Below are 14909 nucleotides of genomic sequence, written 5' to 3' on the forward strand. Positions count from 1 at the left end.
GACAGCAGTTTGTCATTTGGTTCCTCTCCGTAGTATATCAGTTAAGAGATTTGCTATAGAGTGAGGGCAATGACTGTGGGGTGCGGGCAGGAGAGGAAGATTTGGTCCTTTCTTCGTCATCCCTCTCTAGAGTCCCCCGACTCCCCTTCAGGAAGTGGAATAGGAAAAAACAAAAAACACTATATTCATCGGTTTCTCTGGGGCAACCACAACTTAGGCAGTAAGCAGGTCACTTGAAACAAGGACAGAGATCGCTATAAAACTGACAGGTACTCTCGCAGACACCACATTAGCACACACAAGACGACTCAGGCACAGAAGGAGTTTCCTGAACAACGCAAGCAACCAGAGCAAAACGACGATGACTGTCCTGTGTGACACGGCCATGGTGAGTGGTCAGGATCACCCCTGTGTGGGTACAGTTAGCCCTAGGATTTCAGGAGAGCAGATTTCTAAGGAATGAGGCTGGATTGGAGTCTTTGGGGGCTTCATTTCTTTAAAACACACAGCTGACTTTAATACTGACCCTGGTCTCTTGGAGAAAAAGAAAAAGTAGCCAGAAGTTACAGTGGGGTGAAAACCATAGCTCTTTACTAATGGCTTTGGCATGGTTGGCATTAGCTTGTGAAATTCTTGGCATCACAAACTGGACATAGTCTCTGCTTATAGAGTTAAGTTGGCCTTATCTCCCAAGGAAGCTTAGCCAGCCTTTTAGGATCTATATAGATTTATTTTAACCAAGGAAGCTGGGGCCCTGAGAGGGGTGATGATTCTCCCAAGATGACTTGCAGACAAGGAGTGCCCCTGGATGCAGGGAGTGAAACCACCTAGCGATGCACTGGGACAGTTCCTGGGGGAGGGACCTGGTTTCACCACTTACTAAATGTGGGATATGGGATAAGTTACCTAACCTCTCTGTGCATTGTTATTCCTCTGTGACTTATTATCCTTTCATCTTCCTTATGGTGGATTAATTGATATCATTGAGAATGATAAAACATATACTCTGAAATAGCAGATCTCTGCAGTCATAGTTTCTAGTTAACTTAGCCACTTAATATAATGAACAATAAGGACAGAGAAAGAATTCAGTGAGTATTTTTTTTTTCAAATAGAAGTATAATTGATTTGCAATGTTGTATCAGCTTCTGGTATACAGCAAAGTGATTCAGTTAGGGTAGGGTAGTCGCTCAGTCGTGTCCAGATCTTTGCGACCCTATGGACTATAGCCCACCAGGCTCCTCTGTCCAAGGGATTGATTCTCCAGGCCAGAATACTGGAGTGGGTTGCCATTTCCTTCTCCAGGGGGTCTTCCCGACCCAGGGATCGAACTTGGGTCTCCCGCATCACAGGCAGATGCTCTACCCTCTGAGCCACCAGGGAAGCTATGTATAACTGAATAAACAGACCATAATTTCCCTTATGGTTTATTACAGGATATTGAATACAGTTCCATGTGCTATACAGTAGGTCCTTGTTGATTATCTATTGTATATGTAGTAGTGTACATATATTAATCCAAAACTCCTAATTTATCTTTCCCCCACCCCTTTTCCCCTTTGGTAACCATCAGTTTGTTCTATATGTCTGCAAGTCTGTTTCTGTTTTGCAAATAAGCTCATTTGTATCATATTTTAGATTCCACATATAAGTGATATCATACATTTATCTTTCTCTTTCTGGCTTACTTCACTTAGTGTGATAATCTCTAGGTTCATCCATATTGCTGCAAATGGCATTGTTTCATTCTTTTTTTATCGCTGCATAATAGTCCATTGTATATATGTGTCACATCTCCTTTTTCCATTTGTCTGTTGATGGACACCGAGGTTGCTTCCGTATTTCAGCTATTGTAAACAGTGCCCCTATAAACATTAGGGGGTATGTATCTTTTCAAGTTAGAGTATTAAATATTAATACTAGTTACATGATTATTTTTACCTCTGAGTCTCCCACCAACCTAATGAAGAGGATTGGGACTGCTTTCTCCATTGTAAAGACTAACAACAGTTCAATGAATTTAAGTGATTTAACATCATCAGATACTGTATGCCCAAGAAAAGGGACATGAATCTAGGTTTATGACTTCAAGTACAACATTCTGCCCTTGAATAGTTTAGAAGCAAGATTTCTGAACTTAAAGTCATTGTGTTTAAACAATTTTTTGGATAGTTTCATGTTCTAAAGCCATGTCTATTTCTGGTTCTCTGAGGAAATCTGTTGGACTGTCAGCAAGAAACATGACAGGGCAAAGGACATTATAATAGGATTAGAAATTGGAGGCGTAGGCACACAGGACATGCTCAATAGAGAGGCAAGGCAAATCTCGTGGACTAGGAGCTGGCTGGGTTCTGGAGCACATCCCTATGTGGGGGTGAGCACGAATCACAGGTGAGTTAGGAGACAAGCGTTCAGATATTCTCCTGGGGGATTTCACAGTAGAGTAAGTACAGGGTTAAGCTGAACATGTTGGTGTCCTGACACTACCCACCTTCTGATGGTGCTTTCTCTTACCTCTGTTTCCTATTAGACAGAGAAGGCATGATGTCCATTTGCCTGCCTCATAGATGGTGTAGAAGAATTGTTGTCCGACTCTTTTGTGACCCTATTAACTGTAGCCTGATGGCTCCTCTGTCCATGTAGTTTTTACAGGCAAGAATACTGGAGTGGGTTGCCATTTCCTTCTCCAGGGGATCTTCCCCACCCAGGAACAGAACTCGCATCTCCTGCATTGCAGGTGGATTCTTTACCACTGAGCCACCAGGAAAGCCAGCACAGAAGAATCTGAGACTAAAATAATCTGAGCCTCTCAGAGAAGTGCTCTTCTGTGTCTCATTCTTAAGAACCAGCAAGAATTTTATCCAGCCCCTGCTCTGTGTTTCATAACCACTGAAATCTACAGTTTCAGATCATCAGCTTCATGGAGCACACTAGAGTGATTTGCAGATGTCATCTGGTTTCTGATAAAAAGCTACATGACCTACAACACTTACACAGTTCTGACATGGGTGTCACATGGCTTAAAATGCCTGGCTCCTCAGTGAGACAAAGCTGAGATGAAACACTGTGGGTGACTCCATGTTGATGACAACAGTAATGAGCTTCAGGGACTGTGGCAACACTGACCACAGACACCTAGTTCTAGTCCTCAGACTGGCACTAGCAGTCTGGAGAGCATCAGACACAGCTTCTTCACCTGCCTTATTGGGGTAACTAATATGAGCTCTACCTATCCTTCAAGGTAGGTGTGAGAATCTAGAGATTACAGAGATGTGAAAGTGTTTTCTGTAATACTCTAAAGATATAAGCAAATATAATAATGACATTAGAATTATAAGTCACTATTTGGTAATTATTGATAAACCTGGTAACCCCAAGGTACACTTACTCTAAAGCTTCAATAATGAAAATTAGAAATGAGTCAGTGAATACGACACAAAAAATGAAAGAGGAGACACAAAAGAGGGATTTACTCAAGAAATTTAAGGAAGTGATGCTCAAAAAGCTAAGGACCCTCTTTTCCAAGCAGGCTTCCTTGTACTTTTTAAAACTTCACAGTGCTTCCTGGTGATCTAGTGGTTAGGATTCTGGGCATTCACAGCTGTGACCCCTGGTTCAGTCCCTGGTTGGGGAACTGAGGTCCTGCAATACGGGATCATAGTGCTTTGTGTAGATAGAAGGTACAGCGGGGCAAATTCTACATCTTTCCCATCTTTAGGGAAAGGTCGACTAACAGTAGCTCCTGTATTGAATACTCTCCACATCCCGACCCTGCTCTTCATGCTTTATATGGATCCTGTCATTTAATCTCCACATTTTCTGGTGGAGGAAACTCAGTTGCAGCTGGTGAGAGTCCTGGAACTAAGTTGTGGACCCAGGACTTCTGATTCCAGAGCTCATGTCCTTTATCATCAGACTCCAGAGATAAGAAAGAGTTGTTGAATGAATGAATGATTACGGGAGACGAAAGTAGACATCTGCTGATTATCTGGAGGCAAATTAGGCCCATTTGGGCTTATCTGGGTCAATCTCACTTTACAGGTTTTTTTTTTTTTTTAGTATCAGTTACCTTAGTACAGCACTCTCATCATGACCTTTTGGTTTACTCTTGTCATTTCTTGCCTCCAGCATCTGCAAAAGATAAAAAATGAAGGCCATTTAAACCAACACGTCTAGGCACCTTCCCAACCTTAACTCACGGAAGGTGTGAGTCTGACCAACACGGAGCCCCAAGGATGAAGGCAACTCACTTTCATTATGTTGAGTGTCGTTGATGAGCCTTGTCCATTCCCAGTGTGGGTCGGTGGTCACCGTGGGGTTCTGACAAAGGGAAGCTGCAGAAATTTTTAGCTCTTTGATTTTAGTTAGATTTTCACAGAGCGCTTTCTTTGTGCATTCCTGTAATACCAGATAAACCAATGTTTCAAAGTAAGTATAAAAAATAAATGTTCTGGAGCTAAAGAGAAGTGTGTTGATTTCTCTGTTGTATGTCCTTAATGCCCCTGCTTCCTTCAGGCAGTGTGGATCATGGGAACTCTGTTATATTTGGTTTTGCATGGTGTTTTTCTTAATGTGTTGAGTTTAACTACATTGGTAATTTAAATGAATTGTTTTGTTCATTCACTCATCTACCAGCTCTTTCATTCATCCAGAAAGTATTTTGAAACACCTGTTATATGACATAGTCTCCTGCAGGAACTTACCATTTAGTAGGTGAAGATGTGTATGAACATAAATACTAGATATCCAGACAGTAGAGAAGGGCTGCTTGAATGCTAGATGGTAAAAGCTTTATCATTTGAGGGCAATTAACATACTTCTAATTGAACTACTTTGGGGACAGTTCCTGGAGGAGACCACTTCTGAGTGGGTCCTTGATGGAAGGGGGAGATTTAGATGGATGGGGTAGGGGGGCAGGAATGGCTGGGACAAAGGGTTTTGTGGAGGATTCATGGATGTGAGGTTGGAAATTAAGAGCTATCATTTCTTAAGCCCCTATTTTTTATTATAAGTGCATTACAAATAACATTTTATTTAATCCTGTGAATATTATTATAAAGCAAGTGTTATGCTCTGGTGGGAAAGAAGAGAAAGCAGAGGCTCGGTGAGACTCAGGATTTAAACCCAATCTCAGATCCTGATATCCTCATGTCTCCCTGTTCAAAAGCTCTCGAACTGTGGAGGGTGCATTCACCAGGCCAAACAGTTTAGTTCTCAGGTTGGTACCCTGGAATCTTCATGTCTGATTGTTCATTGCCAGGAGATGATCTGAAGTTCAGAGAGGAGCCCTGATCCTGTCCCAGGGATGCTGAGTTCAGCTGAAGCATGACCTGTCTCTTGTCAGCAAGTGACCCTAGAGTCCCTAACCAACCTCATTCTCATCTTCTTCCAGGTCAAGTTCCTGCTACTGTTGACATTGTGGCTCACCCTCCTGGGGGAGGCGGCAGCTCAGAAACCCCCCAGATCTGGGGATTCTGGCCTCTGCCCCACTCTGGAGGACCACATTGTGAGGGTTGACATCCGTATCCGCAGGCGGAACCCGGGAGTTTTCTTCTCACGCAACTTGCAGAACCGCTCCATCTCCCCCTGGGATTACAAGTACGTGCCAAGGAGACTGATCTCCATATTCTTAGGGGAAACATGTTAATTTATTCTAACCATACAGTAAATAAGTTCAAAAATATAGAAAAAAAATAATAGTCCTTACATTGACTCTTAAAAGCAGAAATCCCACTTTCCCTGGGAGCGCCCCTTTTCTTGCTACTTTGGGCTAAGTCCTCCTATGTGCTCAAAAGCCTGTTTTGCTTCCAACCTCTCCTGATGCTTTGCCTTTTTCTGCTTCATGCAGCCCTGGGTTTGAAACTGAGAAACTTTTTTTTTTGTGTTGGAAGAGAGGGCTCTTTAAAGCAGCCCACATAATGGTCTCTGCGTGGGGATAAGGGGAGGCGGGGACCAGAAAAGTCAGTTCAGAGAAAGCCACTCAGATTGGATTTCCGTCTTCAAGGAGTGGAGAGGGCAGAGTGGAGGAGAAAGGCCAGTGGGGAAGGAAGATTCTAGGTGGGGATGTTCAGGGTACAAACCTGGGATTTTGTCTTACACAGAGGTTCTTGGAGTACCAAGCATTCATTTAGATGCTCTAAATATAAGTATGAAAACAGAGTCTGGGGACTATTAGAAGTGTTTCTGGGGCTGCCTGCATGTATTTACTTTCCTCCGGAAGGGAGTATGTACCGTGGCTAGTTGGCTGGATTGGCCTTTATGCCTCCTGGCAAGGAGAGAGAAATTGAGGGAGAAATTGAAAGAAGGCATTGGATTCACAACCCCCAGGGCTTTGGTTTTCTTTCCCAAGCAGCAGGCTTTGGAGACTGTGTACTGGGGGACCTTCAAGTGATGTTCAATCTCTAACCAAAGGATGAAAGATGGCTCTCATAATAAAAATGTAAAAAAAAGGAACTAAAAGATCCAATATTTATGGATGCCAACGTTTCATATTCTTATTCATTTGTTATCACGGAGTGTTGGCAACAACCGCAAGGGAGAGGAATATAGAATCTCCATTTTATAGTTGAGGGAACATAGACTTAGGGAGTTAAGCACCCCGCCCGGGGCGGCACCTGACTCCAGGCTGTCTGTTCGTGCCTGCGCTGCGGCCCCGTGTTACCCAGCATCGCCTTCCTGCAGGTGGGCGCCCAGTGCCGCGGCGCCCCCATCCTTTGTGCATCTTTCCCGCCAGATCTCACCATCCGCTTCTCCCTGCTCTTCCTGCAGCATCACCCGGGACGCCAACCGGTTCCCCTCTGAGATCGCGGAGGCCCAGTGCAGACACATGGGCTGCATCAACGCGGAGGGACAGGAAGACAGGACCCTGAACTCCGTCCCCATCCAGCAGGAGTTTCTGGTCCTCCGGAGGAAGCAAAACGGCTGTCCTGGCTTGTTCCAACTGGAGAAGGTGCTGGTGACCGTGGGCTGCACCTGCGTCACCCCCATGGTCCGCCACCTGCATGACCCGATGGCAGATCAGGTGGCAGATCAGCTCAGCTGAAGAAGCTGTGGAAACGCCCCTCCTTAGCCAGAACTCTGTCATGAGTCCTACATGGTTCCCATTTCTCTTCACTTCCCAGATCTGTTCGTAATATCTGCACGGGATTCTCCAGGTTTTGTATTAGATAGAGTCATTTTCTGGGGCTTCAGCATCTTTATATGGTCCTGAGATGTTCCAATGACCCAACCCCCTAAAAATAGATGGAGGACAATGCAGGTCCCATTCTGCTTATGTGCTATGATGACCATCTTCCTGGCCATGAAGTCAGTGGGTGGGGGCTCTGCTAGCAAAACTGACTTCTGGGTCACAAGTGCAACAGATACATAACCACCATGTAAGAGAGTGTGGGAGGGGCTGTACAGGATGGGGTGGGTGGAAAGGGTGGGGCTAAGGGCCTAGCACATGTTTATTAAAATTGCTAAATACAGATGAGGTTGGCCTGATATTTATACTTGTAAGGAAACTCTCCAGGTATTTATGATGTATTGACTATATAAAATTCTGGGAGAAAAATTAATATATCAAGGGCTAATATAATAAACTGTTAATGGTTGAAAGACACTTGAAATCTTTGTGTTCTGTCTCAGCTTGTATTCACAAACCTTGTGAACCTGAAGATTATGAAATTCTATATAGCTGTCATTTATTTTTCATGTTTCATCAGAGTGCTAGTGTCAGAATTACTATTATTATTTCTGAATGATTTTGGTAATGTTAGTTTTTTTCCCCCTCCAGCTTGATTGAGATATAACTGATAAGTAACATGGTGTAAATTTCAGTTGTACAGTGTAATGATTTGATACGTGTATGTATGGAGAAATGAGAACCACAATAAGGTTTGTTAACATCTCCATCCCTTCACCTAGGTATTTTTTTGTGTGTGTGGGGGTGTGGTGGGAACATTTAAGATGTACTTTCTCAGCAAATTTCAAGAATATGATATTCTTATTAATAAGTATAGTCATCAGGCAGTACATTCAATCCTCAGAATTTATTAATCTCATAACTGAAAATGTGTTTCTTTCATCCAAAATCTGCCCATTCCCCCTATCCTCTGCCCTTGGCAACCGTCTGTCTTCTCTCTGTTTTTCCATGCCTTGGAGAGTTACTCTATTATTAATGATTCTTGGGGGTTACAAGGAAAGTTAAGGAAAAATGTGCAAACAGAGCTCACATTCCCTGGTAACTCTTTACTGCTCCATCTTCCTGTCTGTATTATTTTACAAAGTGAACATCTGTTGGCCACTGTGGTAGCCACTGAAGACACGAAGAAAAGTAAGAAATACACATGGTGGGTGGGCAGCCAACCGTCTTGGTAGCAGCCGCCTGCAGAGCCCCTGGTCATGAGAGCCATGGTGGTCACTGCATCTGGGGTCACTGGTGATCTTTCAAGCATCTCTTATGCTTCTTGAGGACACAAAGTTCCCAAGATTCTGGTCTCCCTACTGCTCTGAGGCTCACTGGTCCCTCTCTTGCCCAGATACACCACATTTCTTCTTTCACTGAAACACACCAGCTGCTCAGGGCACATCTGCATTCTGCTGCCTTCCAGAGAGGAGATAGGACATCAGTTCTCACTCCTACCTGCAACTTGGTCTGAGGATGGGCAGAGGCAGGAGCCCGGAAGCCATTTTTCACTGTTTAGTGGGGGCAATTTTTACTTAGTCTGTAGGTGGGGGTGGGGCTGGAGTCACTGGTAAGTGGGTTCTTTTTGCTCCTGAGTCTTCTACTGCTGCTGCTAAGTCACTTCAGTCGTGTCCGACTCTGTGCGACCCCATAGATGGCAGCCCACCAGGCTCCCCCATCCCTGGGATTCTCCAGGCAAGAATACTGGAGTGGGTTGCCATTTTCTTCTCCAATGCATGAAAGTGAAAAGTGAAAGTGAAGTCGCTTAGTCATGTCTGACTCTTTGCAACCCTATGGACTGTAGCCCACTAGGCCCCTCTGTCCATGGGATTTCCCAGGCAAGAGTACTGGAGTGGGGTGCCATTGCCTTCTCCCCTGAGTCTTCTACTTATGGTATAAACATTGATGTTCGTACTTAAAGTGCTCAGCCTCTTGGAATTTAAAAGAATATTTTCTCTCATAGCTATCAGCTTCATAAATTTGCTGTGAATCCCACAAGTCCATATAGGTGCTCTTACCTGTGCAATGAACTTTTCTCTGTTCATTTTGGCAGTAATAGCCCTACCCTGAGGGTAGTACATTCAGAAATCTTCCAACTGAGTGGTGAGAGAAGTATAGAGGTGAAGGACATTGAGGAAAAAAGTACACCCCTGTGTGTATTAAGATATTATCTCATTACACATGGTCACATGTAATTTCAAAACAATGCGCCAAGTACTATGATCAAAGTCTGAAATTTAGAGAAGACACACAGGATGATAGCTCATCAGGACATTCCAGAAAGGCAATGACTTTTGCACTGGGATGATTGAGTTGCTCTAGAGGAAAATGAGGCTTCCCTGGTGGCTCAGATGGTGAAGAATCTGCTCACAATAAGGGAGACCCAGATTTGATCCCTGGGTCAGGTAGATCCCCTGGATAAGGGAATGGCAACCCACTCCAGTATTCTTGCCTGGAGAATTCCATGGACAGAGGAGCCTGACAGGCTACAGTCCATGGGGTCACAATGAATCAGACGTGACTGAGTAACTAACAGTTACTTACTTAGAGGAAAATGAGAGAAGGGCAATCCTAGCAAAGGGAACAGTATAAACAAAAGCACTGAGGCTCAAAGAAGCTTTGTGTACTAGGGGAACGGCATATGCCTGGGATAATGTGGGAGCACCCAGTGGGGTGCTGTGCTGCGCTTAGTCAGTTGTGTCCAACTCTTTGCAACCCCATGGACTGTAGGACGCCAGGCTCCTCTGTCTATGGGGATTCTCCAAGCAAGAATACTAGAGTGAGTTTCCATGCCCTCCTCCAGGGGATCTTCCAAACGCAGGGACTGAACCCAGGTATCCCACATTGCGGGCAGGATCTTTACCATCTGAGCCACCAGGAAAGCCCACACAGTGGGGGATACGTATAGTTCTTGAAAGAATGATTGAGTGAATGAATGAGTGAATGAACGTGGCAGTAGGTGGACAGTAGCACAAGGCCCACGTGTGGATGCTGTTGTATGCTTTATTACAGATGTGGAAAAGAGCGCAGCTGCTATTTCATAGGAGAATTTTGGTGGCAAGTGTATAAAAGGGGTGGAAACTGGAAGGTCGGTAAGACAGTCAGAGAGAAGGCAATTTCTTCTGTGGTAAACTCACAAAGTTAGAGCTGGAGGGGCCCCTGTAGATCACCTGTCAACCTTTCTCATTTGCTAATGAGGCCCAGAGGAATTAGATGACTTGCTCAAGCTCAGTCACTTGGGTAATTAGTGACAGAAACAGGTTCACTGGCTTAAAATTCGTGACTTTTCATGTTGGTTCTATAGCATTTTCAATAAAGACCCATTGCAGTCATTGGAGAAGGCAATGGCACCCCACTCTAGTACTCTTGCCTGGAAAATCCCATGGATGGAGGAGCCTGGTAGGCTGCAGTCCATGGGGTCGCTAAGAGTCGGACACGACTGAGCGACTTCACTTTCACTTTTCACTTTCATGCATTGGAGAAAGAAATGGCAACCCACTCCAGTGTTCTTGCCTGGAGAGTCCCAGGGACGGGGGAGCCTGGTGGGCTGCCGTCTGTGGGGTCGCACAGAGTCGGACACGACTGCAGCGACTTAGCAGCAGCAGCAGCAGTCATTTCTCTGTGGCCTTAGGCTGGCTCTGGGAACCGGGACTGAAGGACCTCCCCAGCCCACATTTCCAAGTACATTGTACATGGTGTCCCCTGGAGGCTCAGCCCTGAGTTACAGCGTCCCTCCACGACTTGCAGATCCTCCCCTCCTCACAAGGTGGCGCACTGCACCATTTTGTCTCCAACTTCCCTAGCATAGGCCCCCAGGGAATGATGGCTCCCTGTCTTCCCCTAGTAGCCGCCTGTGACTCTCCTGAGCTCCGCAACTCTGCACCCAAGTATCTGGGACTTGGAGGTGTTTTCTTTTGCCTGTAGGAGAAATAGTCAAGTTGAGTGGTCCCGGTGTCCAAACCAACCGCTAGTATAGTGTGTGGAGAGAGGAAATTTTCTTTCCACGTGGAAACTTGAAAGCACATAGCCTTATCTTTTGGTATCCACTTCATACATACGAAGACTTGACTGAGTGGAAAAACACATTCTCATTTCTCTCTTTTCCTCTCTCCTCCTCCCCAAACTTGAATAAAATCATCTATACTTAGGAGGTGGCATAAGGAGAAACAGTTATGAAATTGGTTTGGTTTTCTTTTTTTTTTTTTTCCAAGAGAGGTAGAAATTTCATTTGATGTTTAGAAAGCTCTTGACTTTGAATCTTGATTCTACTTTTTGGTTGTACAAATGTAGGTAAATTAGTCCTTCTGAGACAGTTCCTCACATGTTAAGTGGAGAATAATAACTGTTTTAAAGAGTGAAAGTGAAGTCGCTCAGTCCTGTCCGACTCTTTGCAACCCCATGGACTGTAGCCTACCAAGCTCCTCCATCCATGGGATTCTCCAGGCAAGAATACTGGAGTGGATTGCCATTTAGTGTAATGTAATTGAAACAAAAAGTATAAAAGACAGTTGAGCACCCAGGAAATGGTGGGCACCTAGTTACTGTCATTATACCAAGAGGCACAGAACTTATGTTTCCCGTTTTGCTTGGCCCCAGGAAAGGAAACTCATGTGGCAACCCACTCCCATATTCTTGCTGGGAGAATCCCATGGACCGAGGTGCCTGGAAGGCTACAGTCCATGGGGTCACACAGAGTTGGACATGATTGAAATGACTTAGAATGCACACACACTACATTTCTAGTACTTATTTATCTTATAACTGTAAGTTTGTACATTTTGACCCTCTTCATCCGATTTTCCTTTCTCTCACTCCTTGCCTCTGGTAACCACAAATCTGATCCTTTCTCTATGGAGGAAGCTATAGATTTAATTCATTAATAAAATTCCCTTGGGGCCAAAATGTTCACTGTAGCCTACATTGGGCAAGTTACTTAATTTCTCTGAGCCTCAGTTTCTTCAACTGTAAAATGAGGATGATCATAATAGTTGCCTCATAGGATTGTGGTGCAGATTAAATGAAATAATAAATATAAAGCAGCTTCCTGTTCTGACTAGCTGTTACTAGTCTTACTTACAACCCCCTTATGCAAGGGCTGTGAATCAGTGCTCCCACCTTTTAATTCTGGTTTTTCAAAGTCAAGTAAATCAATGCACCAGGCAAAGATGGGTTTATGAGTTGTTCAGAGTTGTGGCTGTTGCAAAACTCAGAGACTTCCTACTCCACTGGCTTACTTCTGTGGTTTCCTTACATGTGTCTGTAGGTGACACACCACAGCCCTTTGCATGGCCTGAAGGCAAGGACCAGACCTTGTTTGTGGTGGGGATAACACCAGAACCCATGTAACCATTTCCCACAACCCACATTCTCATGATTCTGACAGAAACCAGATCTGGGAGGCATCGCTCTGGATGGACTGCCTGTGCTGAAGCTGGGGTGGGGTCTGAGAGTGACAGGCCTCCCCGGAAGGGACACACCACTCACGGAAAATTCTGAAAATACTAATCCATCAGGCTAGAGTTTCTCAGAGCCCTGGGCATCTGCTTTTTCTGCATTCCTGGGCTTTTCAATATCTGTGAGAAAAAAATACCCTGATTTCCCACAGACCACTTGTCAAACTCCTGATTGCCTTCTGCGGTCATCTCAAACCTCAAGTGAGATCCATTAAGAAAGCCACTCGCTTTTGACTGCATCTGCGTATAGGATGGCAAACTTCTGGTTACTGTATTTGAAAACATGTAGATGTAGAATTACGTATAAAAGGAAACAACTCTTTTCTTTTTCTGTGTTGCTTAGCTTTGTGAAATCCACTAAGTACTATGATCTGGGTTTGAGAATTTAGATAAATTGAAGTTCTTGTCATCTGAGAATGACTTTTACTGGGTGCAGTTACCGTATGGAGGTTTCTCAAAAAACTAAAAATGGAGCTACAGTATGACCCAACAATTGCACTCCTGGGGATATATCTGAAAAAAACCAAAACACTAACGTGAACCTGCAGCTCAGTGTTCAGAGCAGCATTATTTATAATAGCCAAGATATGGAGGCAACCTAAGTGCCCATCAACAGATGAATGGATGAAGAAGATGTGGTGTATATTTTGTTGTTGTGTAGTCCCTAAGTTATGTCTGACTTTTTTGTGATCCCATGGACTACAGCCCACCATGGGATTTCCCAGGCAAGAATACTGGAGTGGGTAGTCTTTCCCTTCTCCAGGGGATCTTCCCAATCCAGAGATCAAGACTGTATCTCCTGCATTGGCAGACAGATTCTTTACCACTGAGCCACCAGTATATATAGATACTATGGTTGACGGTTCCAGGGCACTCCCAGTTGACAGCCACATGAGGGAGCTATCTTGCTCACTCTAGCCAACCGAGTATTTAAAGGACCGTAAGGGGAAACAGTGGAAACAGTGTCAGACTTTATTTTTCTGGGCTCCAAAATCACTACAGATGGTGACTGCAGCCATGAAATTAAAAGACGCTTACTCCTTGGAAGGAAAGTTATGACCAACCTAGATAGCATATTCAAAAGCAGAGACATCACTTTGCCATAAAAGGTCCGTCTAGTCAAGGCTATGGTTTTTCCAGTGGTCATGTATGGATGTGAGAATTGGACTGTGAAGAAGGCTGAGCGCCGAAGAATTGATGCTTTTGAACTGTGGTGTTGGAGAAGACTCTTGAGAGTCCCTTGGACTGCAAGGAGATCCAACCAGTCCATTCTGAAGGAGATCAGCCCTGGGATTTCTTTGGAGGGAATGATGCTAAAGCTGAAACTCCAGTACTTTGGCCACCTGATGCGAAGAGTTGACTCATTGGAAAAGACTCTGATGCTGGGAGGGATTGGGGGCAGGAGGAGAAGGGGACGACAGAGGATGAGATGGCTGGATGGCATCACTGACTCGATGGACATGAGTCTCATTGAACTCCGGGAGTTGGTGAGGGACAGGGAGGCCTGGCGTGCTGGGATTCATGGGGTCGCAAAGAGTCCGACACGACTGAGCAACTGATCTGATCTGATCTGAAGGGTGACTTTAACTCAGATGACCATTATATCTACTACTGCAGGCAGGAATCCCTCAGAAGAAATGGAGTGGCCATCATGGTCAACAAAAGAGTCCGAAATGGAGTACTTGGATGCAATCTCAAAAACGACAAAATGATCTCTGTTTGTTTCCAAGGCAAACCATTCAATATCACAGTAATCCAAGTCTATGCCCCAACCAGTAATGCTGAAGAAGCTGAAGTTGAACGGTTCTATGTAGATCTACAAGATCTTTTAGAACTAACACCCAAAAAACATGTCCTTTTCATTATAGGGGACTGGAATGCAAAAGTAGGAAGTCAAGAAACACCTGGAGTAACAGGCAAATTTGGCCTTGGAATACGGAATGAAGCAGGGCAAAGACTAACAGAGTTTTGTCAAGAAAATGCACTGGTCATAACAAACACTCTCTTCCAACAATACAATAGAAGACTCTGTACATGGACATCACCAGATGGTCAACACTGAAATCAGATTGATTATATTCGTTGCAGCCAAAGATGGAGAAGCTCTATACAGTCAACAAAAACAAGACCAGGAGCTGACTGTGGCTCAGATCATGAACTCCTTATTGCCAAATTCAGACTTAAATTGAAGAAAGTAGTGAAAACCACTAGACCATTCAGGTATGACCTAAATCAAATCCCTTATGATTATACAGTGAAAGTGAGAAATAGATTTAAGGGCCTAGATC

At 44.4% G+C, this 14909-nt stretch overlaps 1 protein-coding gene across 1 annotated transcript; it reads left to right on the top strand.

Annotated features, from left to right (window-relative positions):
• The first annotated feature begins 296 nt into the window (after positions 1–296).
• On the top strand, positions 297–7820 carry IL17F (interleukin 17F). The gene is made up of 3 exons (XM_010863020.1): positions 297–388; positions 5393–5598; positions 6769–7820. The coding sequence occupies exons 1-3, from the start codon at positions 362–364 to the stop codon at positions 7040–7042; spliced, it is 507 nt and encodes a 168-aa protein (XP_010861322.1). The 5' UTR covers positions 297–361; the 3' UTR covers positions 7043–7820.
• Positions 7821–14909: the final 7089 nt, after the last annotated feature.

The sequence above is a fragment of the Bison bison genome, unplaced genomic scaffold (genome assembly GCF_000754665.1).
Source record: "Bison bison bison isolate TAMUID 2011002044 unplaced genomic scaffold, Bison_UMD1.0 scf7180017864487, whole genome shotgun sequence".
Classification (NCBI taxonomy): domain Eukaryota; kingdom Metazoa; phylum Chordata; class Mammalia; order Artiodactyla; family Bovidae; genus Bison; species Bison bison.

What these genes read in the sequence shown, in the direction of transcription:
- IL17F (XM_010863020.1), top strand. Translation starts at nt 362, where the DNA reads ATGACTGTCCTGTGTGACACGGCCATG. An exon ending in TCCTGTGTGACACGGCCATG is followed by an intron (nt 389 to 5,392) that starts GTGAGTGGTCAG and finishes ATCTTCTTCCAG; the next exon opens with GTCAAGTTCCTGCTACTGTT. An exon ending in ATCTCCCCCTGGGATTACAA is followed by an intron (nt 5,599 to 6,768) that starts GTACGTGCCAAG and finishes CTCTTCCTGCAG; the next exon opens with CATCACCCGGGACGCCAACC.